The sequence below is a fragment of the Triturus cristatus genome, chromosome 2_2, assembly GCF_964204655.1.
Source record: "Triturus cristatus chromosome 2_2, aTriCri1.1, whole genome shotgun sequence".
Taxonomy (NCBI): domain Eukaryota; kingdom Metazoa; phylum Chordata; class Amphibia; order Caudata; family Salamandridae; genus Triturus; species Triturus cristatus.
In genome coordinates this window covers 677639739-677657355 of record NC_140582.1, presented here as the reverse complement: position 1 = coordinate 677657355, position 17617 = coordinate 677639739, and the positions used below count along the sequence as shown (strand labels likewise).

At 50.4% G+C, this 17617-nt stretch overlaps 1 protein-coding gene across 1 annotated transcript in view; it reads left to right on the top strand.

Moving 5' to 3' along the window:
- The window catches only part of AGA (aspartylglucosaminidase), a 182938-nt gene that overhangs the window by 157988 nt on the left and 7333 nt on the right, over window positions 1-17617 (top strand). The window contains exon 8 of the mRNA XM_085641874.1: window positions 14313-14446. Within this exon, the coding sequence (XP_085498000.1) occupies window positions 14313-14446 (134 nt within the window). The remainder of the gene's footprint in view (window positions 1-14312; window positions 14447-17617) is intronic.

The window sequence follows — 17617 nt, the reverse complement described above, 5'->3', positions numbered from 1 at the left end:
TCTCTACAAGGTTAACCATTTCTGTAGCCATACCCGTCTATTTAGCACAAAGACGCCCTTGGGCAGGTGTTTGCACATTATACATTTCTCATTTAATCATTCATGGGTTGTTTACTAGCAACCCTCAAGTGAAAGTAATTGACTCCCTGCAGTTAGCTTGGACTGACCATTATGCGTGCGGTCGTGTTTGATATTATACTACTATCTAACGGCGCCCCTTCACTGCACCTTCAAAACTTGGACATGGATAAAGAACAGGCAGTCTTACTTAAACACTAGCTGACTACTTGCCTACATATTTTGAAAATATGGAACATTGAAAGAGGTTTAGACAAGTGCACTCCGTGTATTTTAAATATTCACAGTTCATCCATAAATTCAACATTACTAGCGTGCAGCCCGAATCGTGGTCTGTCCTGGAACTACGTGTTTAACAAACTTAAGGAAGTTGAATGTACCAAATCTTTTCACATTTTACTCCTTTTATTTCAGGTAATCCAAATTATCATGTCGCTTCATCTTGTTACATGGTAGACTTAGTAGTATGATTAGCTTCTACACGGAAGTTGTGCCTCAAGCCTGTAGAAAACAGGAGCGGATTTGGAGGAAAGAATACTACTTAGAAGAAAAAGCTAAATGCAAAATATGTATTTGCCTTTCATTGAACAAATAAAGGAAGTCCTCTCAACCAATGATGACCTTCAAGTGACCTAGATCTTCCTTGGGGACTTAAACCTCCACTGGAATGACCTGAATGACCATGCAGTCAACAGCTTTAACCGTTTCGCTGCTAGGCCTTTTCCCCCCTGTGCTAAGCCTTTTTTTGGGGCTATTTGGTATAGTTCGCACATAGGCCCCTGTAACTTTTTGTCCACATAAGGTATCCACGCCAAATTTGCGTCCCTTTCTTCCAACATCATGGGGATTTTTTAGGTACCCAGGGCCAAAATACAGCTAAATTTTGTGTTTTTTTAGGGGGAAACAATTTGGAAAAAGTGCTGCAGAAGAAAGCGTGTGTCTCTTTTCCATGCAAATTATATCAACAAGGCTTTGTGGTGCTGAAATTACCATCTTCCCAGCTTTCAGGGACAGGTAGACTTTTGTCAAAAAAACAAGTTTTTTTACACAGTTTTGGCATTTTACTGAAACATAGCCTATTTTTGCTACCTTTTGTGCTTTCAACCACCTTCCAGTTAGTGTTAGAAATGGGTGTGAAAGCAATAATAGATCCCGGAAAGCTACACATTTCTGAAAAGTAGACAAAATTCGGAATTCAGCAAGGGGTCATATGTGTAGATCCTTCAAGGTTTTTTTAATTATAGAAACTAACAATTGAAAATAAGAAAAATTGAAAATGAGTTGATGAAAAAAACAGCCATTTGTGCCAACGTTTTCACCTGTAACTTCTAATCAGTCTGACAGATTTTTTTAAAGCAATATACTGTTACATCCGCTGCACCCTTCTGGTTGTTGGGATATATAGGACTTGTAAGTTCACCAAGAACCCGAGGAACCCAGAACCAATAACTGAGCTGCGTCTTGAAATGGTTTTTCATTGTGTACCGGGTATATAACAATGCATTTGGTAAAATATAAAGAGTGAAAAATAGATATCAAGGACACCTATGTATTTCCGAAATGGTAAGAAAATATAATGTTTAGAAGCAGTAGTTATTTGCACATCTCCGAAATTGTGGATACCCATACGAGCATGTGAATTATAGGACATTTTTCAAAGCGACTTATTTTTTTACACATGGTCTTACACTTGGAAGGCAGAAATGCATAGAAAGTCTATAGGTAATAACAGTTGCTCTACAATCCTGTATTCCCCTAGGTCTCCCGATAAAAATAGTACCTCACTTGTGTGGGTAGGCCTTGTGCCCGTGAAAGGAAACGGCCCAAAACGCAACGTGGACACAACACATTTTTACAGTGAAAACTGACCCTTTTTTTGCAAAGTGCCTAGCTGTGGATTTTGAACCCTACCTCAGTCAGCACCTAGAGAAACCTAGCAAACCTATACATTTTTTTAAACTAGACACCCAGGGGAATCCAGGACAGGGTGACTTGACTGACTCATACTAGGTTCTTTTACCCAGGATCCCTTCCGGACCTAAATCTTCGTAAAAAAATATACATTTTTCTCACATTTCTGTGATGAAAAGTTCTGGAATCTGCGTGGCTCCACAAAAGTTCACCCACCCCACCTTCCCCAAAGTCTTCTGATAAAAATGGTACCTCACTCATGGTACTGCTGCGACAGAAGATTCTCCCGAAGAGGGAGTCGGATCGGGGGATCGATGCTCATACTGAGTAGCTCGGGATACCATACTCTTCGAGCCCAGTCCGGGGCCACAAGGATGACTTGTGCCCGGTCGCACCCGATCTTCTTCAGCACTCTGGGCAGAAGGCGGAAAGGTGTACAACAGGCCGCAACTCCAATCGCGACAAAAAGCGTCGCTGAGGGAGTGCCGCCTTGGAAATTCCAACGCGCAGAACTGATGACATTGCGCGTTCTCTTCGGTGGCGAATAGATCTAACCAAGGCTCTCCGTATTTCTGAAAGAGACCTTGCGCCACCTCCGAGTGAAGACGCCATTCGTGATCCATCATGCACCTGCGGCTGAGTTCGTCCGCCCTGGCGTTCAGAGAACCTGCCAGGTGTTGAACCACCAGGAAAATGCCCTGATGTTCCAGCCATGTCCAGAGGCGCAGAACCTCCTGACAAAGGGCCCATGACCCCACCCCGCCTTGCTTGTTGCAGTACCACATGGCGGTGGTGTTGTCTGTGAACAGCTGCACTACTCTCCCCTTGACAGAGGGAAGGAATGCCTTCAGTGCAAGTCTGATTGCCCGAAGCACCAGAAGGTTGATATGGAGCTTAGACTCCGCCGGAGACCAGAGGCCTCTGATCTCCGCCTCTCTCATGTGGCCGCCCCATCCCAGGAGGGACGCATCCGTCACCACTGTGAACTCCGGTTGGGGAAGGGAGAGGGATCTGCCGTCGACCCAACGCCGGTCCATGAGCCACCACTGCAACTGTCTTGCAGTGCGCTCCTAGATCTGGACGTCATCGGACAGGTTCCCCTGATGCTGCGCCCACTGGAACTTCAGGTCCCACTGCAGAGCCCGCATATGCCATCTGGCATGATCGATCAGCAGGATGCATATGGCCCAGCAGCCTCAGGGTCACCCTGACCGAAACCTGGGACAAGGGCTGTAAGATCAGAATCAGAGCCCGAATATCCCGGACTCGCTATTTGGGAGGATAGACCCGAAACTGCGCCGTGTCCAGAACCGCTCCGATGAAGAGAAGCTGCTGAGATGGAATCGGGTGCAAATTCAGCATATTGATGGAGAACCCCAGCAAATGCAGGAGGTCAGCCGTAGTCTGAAGGTGGGAGACGACTGTCTAATGGCGAGCCCTCCTTCAACAACCAGTCGTCGAGATAGGGGAAGACTGAAACCCCTGATCTGCGCAGATGGGCTGCAACCACCGCCATCACTTTCGTGAACACCCAAGGGGTGCTGGTAAGGCCAAAAGGGAGCATGGTGAACTGAAAGTGCTTGTGGCCTACCGTGAACCGCAGGTAACGCCGGTGGGCCCGCAGGACTGGGATGTAGAAGTAAGCATCCTGCAAGTCCAGCGCTACCATCCAGTCTTGTGGGTCGAGAGCAGACAATACCTGAGCCAAAGTGAGCATCTTGAACTTCTCTTTGCGGAGGAAGTGATTGACGTTCCGGAGGTCTAAGATAGGACGCAGGTTCTTGCCCTTCCTTGGCAACAGAAAGTAGTGGGAATAACAACCACAACCTACTTCTGGCATCGGAACATGCTCGATGGTCCTCTTGGCCAAGAAGGCCACAACTTCCTGCTGAAGAAGCACCGAGTGATCCCCCGTCATGCGGTGGTACTGAGTTGGCATGGCTGGAGGAGTAGTCTCGAAGGGGAGGGAGTAGCCCCTTCGGATTATCTATAAAACCCACCTGTCCGATGTGATGGTGCCCCAGTGGGGAAGGTGATGGCGAATCCTGCCGTCCACTGGCGTTTGATGGGCCTGAAAGTTTGGACTAGGAAGGTGGAGGTCGACTGACCCGCCCGCTGGCCCCTTGGTCCGCCACAGCGGAACCCACGTCTGCGCTGGGATTGTTGCTGCACAGGCTTGTGGCCCTGTTGCGAACGCTGTGGGTCGCCCCTTCCGGTACCACGAAAGGAGCGAAAAGCAGATGTCGGAGGAGGGCGGACTGCTGAGAGTCCTAAGGACTTGGCCGTAGCCTGTGAGTCCTTGAAACTCTCCAACGTGTGGTCTGCTTTGTTGACAAAGAGGAGACGGCCATCAAAGGGCATGTCCATAAGTGTTGTTTGGACATACACCGAAAATACAGTTGTCCGCAACCAGGTGTGGCATCGGTTCGCCACCGTCATTGCAATCGATCTGCCCAGTGAGTCGGCGGTGTCTAGGCCACAACGGATCATGAATTTTGCTGCATCTCTCCCCTCTGTAACAGCCTTGGAGAGAGCTGTTCGGGCCTCCTCCGGACACTGGGGCACCACCTTCTCCACCATATTCCACACACAGTGGGAATAACAGCCGAAGAGGCATGCAGTGCTCACAGACCGCAGCGCAGTACTGGCGGAAGAAAAAATCTTCTTCCCAAACTGATCCAGTTTCTTGGATTCCCTATCTAAAGGTGCGGAAGGGAAGGCGGTCAGAGAAGCAGAGGCTTGGACAACCAAGCTCTCGGGGGTGGGGTGTTGGGAGAGGAAAATGAGGTCACACGGAGCCGGGCCATGGCGTTGGGCCACGTTCCTATCCACAGGAGCCCCTGTGGTGGGCCTGGACCAGGTGCCCAAAAGAACGTTGAAAAGTGCTTCATTGAAGGGGAGCAGCGGTTCCGCAGAAGTAGCTGCTGGCTGAAGCACTTCTGTCAGAAGGTTAGGCCTGACGGCCACAATAGGGAGCTCGAAGTGTAGGGCCTCGGCCGCCCTACGCAACACCACAGCATAACTAGCACCCTCCTCCGTAGCCACGGTAGGAGGAGACAGCATGCCAAGGTCTGGTGAGGTATCCAGACCACTGGCGTCCCCCAATTCCTCTGCCCAGTCCTGTTCATACTCTCAATCAGCTGCGAGAGGGTCCTCCAACCCCTCCCTGTCCTCTCCTTCCTCCTCAGGCCGTTCTACAGGCTGAAAATAAGGAATAGGGACATGGGGATAAAAAACTCCGAGCGACATCAAGAACGGCATCGATCGACGCCGGCCCGCCGCTGCGTCCCCTTCGGGGCTGAAACTGGGGTTGATGTCGTCCCGAGGAGCGGGCAACATCGGAAGTGGTGCCGGTGGGGTTGACGTCGGTAGAGGTGTTATGAGGTCAACCGGCATCGACCGGGATCCAGTCTTGGATCCACGGGGGTCCTGCGGCGCTGGGGTCCGGAGCCGGAAAAGACGCCGGAGGCGCCGGCGATGGAACGCGAGGACCCCCGGTCGGGACTGCGGGCCCGAAGGCGCACCAGCGGGACTCGACGGCCCAAAGAGGCAAGCCATGGCCGACAGGAACTCCTGTATCTGGGCCAGAGTCGCCCACGAACCTGGAAAGAGCGGGTAGACCAGCGGCGACACCACAGGCTCTGCCGGAGCCATGGGGGAGGCACCACCCGCACCCTCAGCCACGTCGTGTGACCGGCGAGGGGTAGTCAGAGAATGATGACGTTTCTTCGACTTCTTGTGCTTCGCCTTACCTGACCCCGAGTGAGAAGACTTGGAACCGGAAGACCGATGATGATGACTCCGTGCACGTTCCCTCGACCTCCCATGGGACCGAGACCTTGAACGGCGCGGAGCCAACTGCCGGGCCTCCAGCAGCTTTCGGGACCGCTCCCGCAAAGACTTCGGCGCCATTGCCCGGCAGTCGGGGCACGACTTGGTGACGTGGTCGCGCCCCAGGCAGAAAAGACACACACGGTGCGGACCCGTCACCGACATCATGCGGTGACAGTCCTAGCAGCACATAAAACCGGGCATCCTAACTGCACCAGAAGTCGAAGACTCAATAGAAAAAAGGGAGACAAAGAGCGTCAAAAAGTTAGTCAAAAAATGACTAAGGGTACCTGCTCATCCCGGATCTGCGCATGCTGGCGTGGAAAAAGAAAGAACTGACGCCAGCCCTCATGGGCGGCGTCTAAGTAGCGCCCGCGACGTCTTCTTGGCGACCACGACGCCAACGACGGACGCGGAGCCACACAACGCCACCTACCGACGCGCATGGGTACTACTGACGAAACATTCCGGATCCAGTCTGATGCCTGGGAATATTCTGAGGTAAGGAATCTATCCCTATGTGTTTCTTTCAGATGCAAACAATATTCATTATGTCAATGATTTGTATAATCAGATCTGGATGACCATTTAGTAGACAAGTCTTTGTTACTATTTCTTCATCATTTTTTCTTTGCTGAATAATACCCTACAAATCCGTTTCCTGTTTTCCATATATACTTCTTTAAGATATTTGTATTAATTATACAAACTAACAAACAGCAGTCATAGTTTTAATCCACACAAGCGGCCCACATAAGTAGCAATTTAAGATCATAATACAATGCAATGTGTATGTAATACATCAAGTTCAGAGTTATTTCCAGTCAGATTCGGCTTGAGTGCTGTGCTTCTCAAAAGATTTGAGGCAGCTATGCCAAACCCTGTTCATGTCTCCGTGCCTTTGATTATTATATTTAATCGTATATTATTTTCGATGATGTTCAGATATCTGTATCATGTCTTCTTACCATAGTTGGTACGTCTAAGCGCATTCATAGAACTGAAATACTGTGCTTGGCTAGTTACATCGAGCTGTAGGAAATTCCCAAAAATGTTTACCTTTAAAAACACTGTGTTCAAGTCCAAACCAGCGATGCAAGATTGAAAATGGTCTATGTCACCAAGTAGTGTCATACATTAGCTCAGTACGCAATTATAGAAGGGCATGAAAGTCCCCTGGCCTCTGGGGCAATAGTTTAACTGAGTTACAATAACAAATTCACTTTATTGAGACTTCAAGTAAACCGAAGTGTTTGACCCAATACATATTAGGAAACCATATGTGTCCTGCTTGGACGTCCAGTAGGGATACAGAACCTTCCTCTCTGCAAGTATTATCACTACCCAATCAGAAAGTTCCTCTGGCCAATGTCAGGACCCAAGATGATTAGCAGTAGAAGGATTCAGAACCTCCACTCAAGCCGAGCCCAAAAAGCCATTTGTGATGCTCCAAGGGGCAAAAAGTATCCAGCAGAGAGTCTCAGTAGCAGACAAAACAATATGCTCCCATTGTACGAGCGATTTACAAAAGGTTGCTAAGGTGGCATCCATATGTTGCCCCACAGGACGTTCTGTAACTGACTCAGGGAAGAACCCTGTCCTATAAGATGAATACCAGGCCTCAGCAAGGAAAGCGCTTTGTTTGCTACACAACGTTGGATAAACAAGTCTGCCCTTAGTTGTACCAGAGACCATCTGTGAACACAGCGAAGGGTTATGGGTATTATTAGGAGGCGCGAGGGCCTCGTTGCTCTTATCTGGTGGTGCAGCCCAAGGTCTGAAAACTTGGTACCAGACTCCCCACTACACAAATCATAGCTATCCGGCAATCAACTACCTATATAGCAATCCTTTCAGCAACTAGTCACTGGCACTGCACATTCCACAGATCACTCCCAGGTGCTGAATGAAGGTCAGCATAAGTTACCATATCAGTGACCCCATACCTCTCGGGGAAATTCAGCAGACAGCACAGTTAGAGCCTCCAAGTCACCTTGTTGCAACTAATTATTGTTGGAAGTCATCAAAATGAACGTTAGTTGGGCACACACATCAGTTCGTACTACCATTCACAGATGCTCGGAGGGCCCAATCAAGTGGATAACATTGCCTTGGCATTCGGCATTCGGCATTCAGTTCAGACGTTGGCGCCTCAACCCATAGCAGCAACTTTGGCCCTCAACTACAGCCGGCCCCAGTGCCAAACCACAATGCCAGTCAACAAAGTAATTCGCTATCTTTAGTCTAAACTCCAACCATGCCATTTTCCCAACATCAAAATAGTTTGTCATATTCATATATAGTGAAACCACATATCAATCAATCAATCAATCAATCAATCCAGAACATTTATAAAGCGCGCTACTCACCCGCGAGGGTCTCAAGCTGCTGTTGGGGGGGGGGGGGGGAGAGAGGAGTCGCTACTGCTCGAAGAGCCAGGTCTTGAGGAGCTTCCTGAAGGAGAGATGGTCCTGGGTCAGACGTAGGTGGGTGGGGAGGGAATTCCACGTCTTGGCCGCCAGGTAGGAGAAGGACCTTCCTCCGGTGGTGGTTCTGCAAATCCATGGGATGGTGGCGAGGGCGAGGCTGGCGGAGCGGAGCTGGCGGGTGGGTGTGTAGAACGTGAGGCGGGTGTTTAGGTATTCGGGGCCCATGTCGTGGAGAGCCTTGTGTGCGTGGGTGAGGATTCTGAACGTGATCCTCTTGCTGACGGGGAGCCAGTGCAGGTCTCTCAGGTGAGCCGAGATGTGGCTGTGTCGGGGAATGTCCAGGATGAGGCGTGCCGATGCGTTCTGTATGCGCTGGAGTCTTTTCTGTAGTTTGGCGGTGTTCCCAGCGTATAGGGTGTTCCAGTAGTCCAGTCGGCTAGTGAAGAGGGCCTGGGTGACCGTCTTCCTGGTTCCAGTGGGGATCCACCGGAAGATCTTTCTAAGCATGCGGAGGGTGTTGAAGCAGGAGGAAGTGACGGCGTTGACTTGCTTGGACATTGTGAGGGAGGAGTCCAGGATGAAGCCCAGGTTGCGTGCGTGGTCCGTGGGCTTGGGGGCGGTGCCCAGGGCCGTGGGCCACCAGGAGTCATCCCAGGCGGAGGGGGAAGGTCCGAGGATGAGGACTTCTGTCTTGTCTGAGTTCAGTTTCAGCCGGCTGAGCTTCATCCATTCTGCGACCTCTTTCATTCCTTCCTGGAGGCTGGCTTTGGCGGTGGTGGGGTCGTTGGTGAGGGAGAGGATCAGCTGGGTGTCGTCGGCGTAGGAGATGATGTTGAGGTTGTGTTTGCGTGCGATGGCTGCGAGGGGGCTCATGTAGACATTGAAGAGGGTAGGGCTGAGCGATGATCCTTGGGGTACACCGCAGATGATCTTGGTGGCCACTGCGCGGAAGGGCGGGAGCCGGACTCTCTGAGTTCGGTCGGAGAGGAACGAGGTGATCCATTCCAGGGCCTTTCCTTGGATCCCGGCGTGGTGGAGGCGGGTTGTCAGGGTATGGTGGCAGACAGTGTCAAATGCGGCCGACAGGTCTAGGAGGATGAGGGCGGCAGTTTCACCATTGTCAAGCAGGGTCCTGATTAGGCCTGGGCTAAATTTCCGTTCCGCTCACCGAAATTGCGATAATTTGACATTTTCGCGTTCCGCGGAGAGCGCGAAAATGTCAAAATTTCCGCATTCCGCAGCTTAGCGGTAATTTGTTTCTTGCTCGCGCTGTAAAATAATACATTCTCACACGCGCGCGATCGCCTTACCTGAATCTCCGCGTTCGCCGACAAGTTTTCCCGATCCGGTCGCGTTCTCCACGAGATGTTGGATTGTTGGTAGCCATTTGCGCTGTCTCGTGACAGTTCGCACCCGCAGTAACGTCCTGCGTCGCGCGATCACGTCTTTCTTCTCGTGATCATGCACTGCGAGAAAAGTGAAAACAAGATGGCCGCGCCCGCGAGCAACCGCATGGGTAAGTTGGCGAGCCGCGACCACGCAGAAAATACCGCGAACGGGCGGGAAAAAAACTTCTGCATCTTCGCGATATTTCCACGTGTTTGCTGAGATTTTTAACATTTCCTCGATAATTTGCGAAAGTCACTTTCGCAAATTCCGCCCACCCCTAGTCCTGATGTCGTTGGTGGCTGCGATGAGGGCGGTCTCGGTGCTGTGGTTTGCTCGGAATCCGGACTGTGATGGGACGAGGGAGCTGTTTGACTCGAGGAAGGTGGTCAGCTGCTTGTTGACTGTTTTCTCGATGACCTTAGCGGGGAAGGGGAGGAGCGAGATGGGGTGGAAGTTCTTGAGGTCTGTGGGGTCCGCGGTGGGTTTCTTCAGGAGGGCGCTGATCTCCGCATGCTTCCAGCTCTCCGGGAATGTGGCGGCTGCGAAGGAGTTGTTAATGATGTCCCGGAGTTGGGGTGCAATGATGGAGTCGGCTTTGTTAAAGATGTGGTGTGGGCAGGGGTCGGCTGGGGAGCCGGAGTGGATGGTGTTCATCATGTGGGTGGTGTCATCCGTGCTGACGGGGTTCCAGGTGCAGAAGGTGGTGGTGGGGGGCGTTGGTTCGGTGGATGGGTGCGTAGTCTGGGCGCCAAAGCTGTTGTGTATATTGGCGATCTTGCGGTGGAAGAACGTGGCGAGGGAGTCGCAGAGGTCTTGCGATGGCGTGATGTCGGTGTTGCTGGCGCCGGGGTTGGAGAGCTCTTTGACGATGCTGAAGAGTTCCTTGCTGTTGTGGGCATTGTTGTCCAGTCGGTCTCTGAAAGATGTTTTTTGGTGGTGCGGATCAGTTGGTGGTGTTGGCGGATGGCGTTCTTGAGGGCGGTCATGTTTTGTGTTGATTGGTCGTGGCGCCAGGCTTTTTCGAGGGTACGGCAGGATTTCTTGGAGTTCTTGAGATCGTCGGTGAACTATGAGGCTTTCTTGCTGTCGGGGTTGCTTGGGGGGTTTATCAGTGGAGCAAGGGCGTCGGCGCAGTTGGTGATCCACTGTGTGAGGTTGCGGGCTGCTTCGTTGGGGAATGTGGTGTTGGCGGGTTGGTTTTGGCTCAGGGAGGTGGTGAGCTGGTCAGTGGTGATCTTGCTCCAGCATCTGCGCGGAGCTTGCTGTGGGTGGTGGTGGGTCATGGTTTTCTTGAAGTTGAAGTGGACGCAGCTGTGATCGGTCCAGTGAAGTCCGGTGGTGTGGCTGAAGGAGATGTGGTTGCTGGAGGAGAAGATGGGGTCAAGCGTGTGGCCGGCGTAGTGGGTGGGGGTGTTGACCAGTTGCTTGAGTCCGATGTTGGCGAGGTTGTCTACCAGGGTGGTGGTGTTGTTGTCCTTGGTGTTCTCCAGGTGGAAGTTGAGGTCCCCTAGTAGGATGTAGTTGGAGGAGGCGAGGGTGAGCGGACTGATGCAGTCTGCGATGGCTTCGCTGAATTGTGTGCGTGGTCCCGGGGGTCTGTAGATGAGGGTGCCTCTGAGGGTGGTCATGGGGTCGGTGTGTATCTGGAAGTGAAGGAGCTCGGCGGCGGTGAGGGTGTTGTCGGTGTTGGTCGTGATGCTGATGGTGTTTCTGTAGACAATGGCGATGCCGCCTCCGGCTCGGTTGGCGCGGTCCCTCCGGGTGATCTTATAGCCGTCAGGGATGGCTATGGCGATGTCGGGCGCTGAGGAGGCGTTCATCCAGGTTTCCGTGAGGTAGGTGACGTCCGGCGCTGTTGTGTCGAGGAGGTCCCAGAGTTTGACGGCGTGCTTGTGGACGGAGGGGGTGTTGAGCAGGATGCACTGGAGGTGGTTTTTGTTAGCGCCTGTTCTGGCGGGCGAGGTGCAGGTTCGGAGGCAGGTGAATTTGCAGGTTTGGCAGCTGAAGGGTCCGTGGGTGCGCCTCGGGGTGGCTTGGTAGCAGTCGGGTGGTCGTTCGGAGTTGAGTGCGTTGAGGGCGGCGGAGTTGTATCTCAGTCGGGTCCTCTGGGTGCAGCGAGAGCCAGGGGTTCTGGCGCTGGTCGCGGTCCAGGCGTGGACGGGCTTGCCTTAGGCGCGCCTTTGGCGTGCCATGGGAGCGCCCACTGCGTGCGTATGCTGCGCGGCCTCCATATGAGGGGCTGTGGGAGGGAGGAGCAGCTGGGAGGCGGGAGCGGGGTGGCGAATGGGACAGCGGGGGGCGGGGCCGCAGGGACGCAGCAGCGGGAATGGACACCGAGGCGAGCGGGGAAAGTGGGTAAGGGGTACAGAAGGCAAAACGGGGGAGAGGGTTACGGAGCACAAAGGTCAAAACAAGGCAACAATGAGAAGGGGCACAGAAGGCTAAACGGGGAGAGGGATACGGGGCACAAAGGTCAAAACAAGGTACCAATGAGAAGGGGTACAGAAGGCAAAACGGGGGAGAGGGACACGCAGGCACAAAGGGCAGAAACAGTGGCGGACTCACAGGCCAGCAGGAGCAGGCGGTCTAGCCAGCGAGGGCAGTGTCACGGGAGGACCGTGTGGCGGCTGGGGGGGGCGACCTACCTGAGGACAGGGTCAAAGGTCGCTCCCTTCACCGCTGCGCGGCCTCCATATGAGGGGCTGTGGGAGGGAGGAGCAGCTGGGAGGCGGGAGCGGGGTGGCAAATGGGACAGCGGGGGGGCGGGGCCGCAGGGACGCAGCGGCAGGAATGGACACCGAGGCGAGCGGAGAAAGGGGGTAAGGGGTACAGAAGGCAAAACGGGGGAGAGGGTTACGGGGCACAAAGGTCAAAACAAGGCAACAATGAGAAGGGGCACAGAAGGCAAAACGGGGAGAGGGATACAGGGCACAAAGGTCAAAACAAGGCAACAATGAGAAGGGGTACAGAAGGCAAAACGGGGGAGAGGGACACGGAGGCACAAAGGGCAGAAACAGTGGCGGACTCACAGGCAAGCAGGAGCAGGCGGTCTAGCCAGCGAGCAGCGAGGGCAGCGTCACGGGAGGACCGTGTGGCGGCTGGGGGGGCGACCTACCTGAGGACAGGGTCAAAGGTAAATTTACAAAACTAATTCACATACTAAATGCTTCTTTTAAGGAAACATAGCAAAAGAACTCCTTAAAAGATACAGAACAATATGCACGACCATAAGAAGTCCCTCCTCAAGGAGTCTCTCAAAATGTCTCTTGTGTGACAAGTGTGTTGTAACAGTTTAGAATTCAATTCGGCTTCTGAATTTCTGCATCTGACCTGCACATGGAGGCTAGTGATGTGTTCTCATAATATATGATGGTTTGTACACTAGCATGCAATCTCGGAACTTGATGTCCAACAGTTCATCACAACATAAAGCGCAGCACTGCCTTTTTGCAAGCTTCTTATTGACCAGCTCTGCTGGAAACATTATGTTGCTCCTAATTGTACTACAAACCGATATTACCACGGAAAACAACTCCCTGAAAAGTGGAATTTCAGTATCAAAGTGATCTAGATACAAGGGATGCCGCTTGTTCAGTAGAGGATGCACAAGATCCCAGTTTTTCCACTGGTACCCAAAGAACTCAAAGACTCAGGCCACCCAAATGGTGAAATGCTAGAGTTCTTCCCAGTGTGAACTCAAAGACTGAAGGTGTAACGTGGATAAATAAAATACAATGAGGGTACGTTAACAGAATAAACAAAGACCATGTTATTGATCAGTAGATCTAAATATATAGGTGTTACATATTATTGAGGCAGAGGCAATTGTACCACATTCACTGAGCGACCTCATGAAAATATCTACAAAAAAAACGTGGGCTTCCCACTCTGTATTTATAAGTAGGTCTGCATATTGTTTGTATACTTATGAAAGATAAACTAGGCCTTTTCCAATCACTAAGTTGTTGGCAATCACTGAAAAGTACTGAATATATACTGGAAGGCTTAAGGGAGGCTGCTTGACAATGTAATACTTTTGGCGACTGACTAGAGCTCTTTACAACCTGTGGGTCACGTTGTAAAATAAGTTGATGAAGTAGCATGCAGACGGGTAGCTTGACCTCGGCTATGAGAGGGTTTATTATAAGTGCAGTATAAACATGTATGCCCCTATCATGAGCAGATGTAGTTAAAAGCTCAGCACGCATCATCTGGTTCCACCAGCATCTAGGGATCCCTCATGACGCTGCAATTCAGTGACCTCTACAGGTTTCCCTGACAAGCAGGACACCACAGCTCAGAAGTTTGAATTCCGGCAGATCTACTCACCTTTTAATCCATCCACGGTGTGTATATTGAATGCCATTTATGGTATGTCATGGTGACACCTGAAATAATTTTTACAAAGTCTGTGAAAGCAGGGACTTTTAATTTAATCATGATTTGTCAAACTCTGTAATTGCTGACAATATACAGCTTCCCTGAAGCACACAAAGATCTTATGTGATTCTTCCCAAGTAGGTGTCAATGAATACACAATCCTGCAGTTGTTGTTCTTAAGGGATTTACACCTATAGTATTAGATTAGATATTTTTGTTGTTGTTGACTGTACTATAATAAGATTAAACTAAAACATTCACCATGTAGTAATCTGTCTTTTTTCCATAAATTAGTTACCAAGCAGTAGAATATATGAGCTCAGGAACAGACCCCACCACTGCTTGTCAGAAAGTTATTTCCAGGATCCAGAAGCATGTTCCAGAATTTTTTGGGGCAGTCATCTGTGCCAATACAACTGGGAGCTATGGTATGTTTTCAATTTACATTTGGATGTTTAGTTTCCTGTACGATCAATGTCTACTATTTTATATGCACTCCAGTGGGGTTGTTATTGTTAGCGCTTTAGGAGGATCAAAGTCATATACTTACCCTGGAGAAGACTTTTCAAAATCTGAGGTGCTGCACCATCATGTTGACAGCTGTAGGGCATTCCTTTGCAACTCTAATTTCTCCTGGAGTACGGACTGAGGGTAACACATGGTAGTGTCTCCTTGCATCTTCTCGCACCATCACGTGGATTTTTCTCCACTCTTGCCACCTCCTTGCATGCTGGTTTCCAACATACTAAAAGGTTTAAATGCAATACAGTTCAGAGCTTGGTTCTTTTTAAGGATGCTTATGTACTGAATGGGAATACTGGCCTTTGTCCCCAACCTGATTGGGAAGAAGTAGTGTCTGCTAGAAGAGCTAACAAATAAAATGAAACTTCACCATTTCATGCAGTAACTGTTCTCAACAACATTCTACACCTTGCTCCTTACTGACTCACTAGGTCTAAGGAATTTTTTTATCTGCAGCTTACCAACACTTTTCTGCCAGTCTTCACACACAGATTCATTTTTGAGGTGCTGTAGAGTTTAATTTTTGATTGCCTAAACTTAAACATTTTCTTTTTTTTTATAGTCCTGCATCTGGCTTGTCTCAGTTAATAGACCGCCTCATAACTGGAGCATGTATGGGGGATGGGTTGTGTGATCCACTGGTGGGCTGTTGAAAGATGGCATGTTTGGACACGTGCACGCAGCAGATGTTTGTTTTCTGTATGTAAACTGGCTACACCCATCTTGGCCATTCCCAGCTGCCCATACATCTTTCCTGCCCTTCCTGAAACCTTAGTATCTAATAGGTGGAAGGTGGACTCAAGTCCATTCCTTTTCCAGGGTAAATTTTTTTGCCCAGATTTAAATTTCCCCAAACCATTTGGTGTGCTGTTTCAATTTCTTATGGAAACTGGAAGAGGTGGCAGACTGCAATGCAACAGATGGTGTGTTTGCCTGAGCCCAATACAGAACACGCCTAGGATCAGTCAGAAAATACCAGACTTGACACTCTGCTCAGAAACTGTAGACATTGTAAATCTTGTGCTGCAAGATATGAGAATGGCTCTAAATTTTGAAAGTGGCAGACCTTTGATTGGCTAGCGCTTCCCTTCTTGGCACCAAGAAGGAGTACAATAACTGCACCCTGTAGGAAGCTGGCTCTGTGTATACTATACCAAAATAAGGTATGGTATGCACAGAGTCCAGTGGAACCCCAAAGCTAGGCAGAGGTAAAAGTAGATAGCACCTTACTCTCTATTTGTAGTTGTGTGGGTGAGCAGTAAGTCTTTATCAGAGGGTAGTGTTAAGCATGTGTTGTAAACACTCAATCAGCAAATGATGTCACACACTCAAAGACTGAACTCCGACCAATTTGATTTGTATAAAAATAATATTTAGTTGTATTTATTTCCTAGAACCAAGCAAGCCGGGCACAGGTAAGTGTATTTGATATTTATCAAGGCCGGTTGAACAATATGAGCAAGCTAAATGAAAATGACTTTGTTACAGGTTTGTAAATCTTTTAAATAAAGTGGAATTCACTCTTTGATTACTTTACAGATTGCTTTCTGGATTACTTTTTCTACTGGGTGTGATACACCTAGATATCACTCTGGGACATTTCCTAGAGAAAAGGTAAGTAAGCAAATTTTAGTTATTTGCAGTTTTTCAAGGTTCCATACAAAACCAGCTCCACACTTAAAACATTTCTCAAGGAAAAACAGTCCATGTATTCCTATGGAGAGAAATTAAGTTAAGTTACAGGTTAACAGGTAAGTACTTTGTTGTGGGAGTTGGTATTCTGGGGATTGAACTAGAGTTCCCCCTGGGCCAAGGATGAAGCCTCAAAGCAAAATCAGCGGCACTAGGGCAGCTGGGTGCAGAGTGCTGAGGACCAATGATATCCAGTGGGGGATAGGAGACCTCCGGTTGGTGGCTGCTCACGAGCAGGCCACAAGTTTGTGGGAGCAAAGCTTCTGGAGTTTAGCTCAGGGCAAAGGGAGATCCGATTTAGCACCCAAGGTATACCCTCAGCGGCAGCTGGGTACAGGGTGCTGGTTTGATGTCGGGTGCCCTGTTGATTTCAAGAGATACTCCGGTTTAACCAAGACTGCAGACTCTGGGCCGAAGATGTTCTGGAGGTGACCACCGGTTGGAGAGGTAAGTTTGGATGCCTGGGGATGCTGGGACACCGTCGTTTGGGCCACCCAAGGCCGTGGGACTTCAGATGCAGGGGTTTCTTTAGGCATCAGGTTTTCCTTTGGGGGATCCTCCAGAAAGAGGCTGCAGGCTTCGCTGGGAGATTTGAGGCAGGTCAGAGATCACCAGATCTTGGGTTAGGATTGCCGGGGAGACCACCTCGTGGTGTTGGACCACTCCAACTCGGGCCATGGGCGTCTGGTGCAGAATGGTGCAGACTCACAGATATGGCTGGAGTCAGTCTGTGGGTGAGCAAATCCAGTGCTCACGGGAGACAAAGTCTTTCTTGTGGAAGACAGGGCAGGTCCTTAGGGTTCATGAAGTTGCTGGCTGTAGGACACACCGGGATCTCACTTCTACAGGTTCAAGGTGGGGACAGGCTGGTAGGGCTGGGGCCAAGTCAGTGGGTGTCCTCCTCTTCATCGCTTTAGCATGGCTTCTTTGGTCCTTCTTCTTCCTTTCTTCTTGGTCGGTTCTTGTCTGAGGTTCGGGGTTGCCCATAAATACTAGATTTAGGGGCGTTACAGGTAGGTAAATGTAGGGACCAATGGGTCCCTTCCTTGGGGTGGGTACACCCCCTATTATGCCACCTTCCAGTGGGAGGGGGGCAGATGCCTCTCTCTGGTTGGCTGGGTCCCCCATCTGCAAGATGGCGGGGACTGAAAGTTGTGCTACACTTCGCCTCCCCTACCTGAGGGGTGGAGTTGGCAAAGGTGGGTACACCTCCCTTTCTCACTTGGTTTTCCTGTCGATTCTCCCGCCCAAAGTGGGGGTCAGAACTGGTGGGGGCCAGTTGCTGGAAGCAGCAAATGGCCTGGGGAAGCTCACAAAGGCGGGAAGCCTTTTAAGCTTCCCATTCGTGGACCCTGCCCATCCTGAGAGGAGGCTTGGCACCTCTT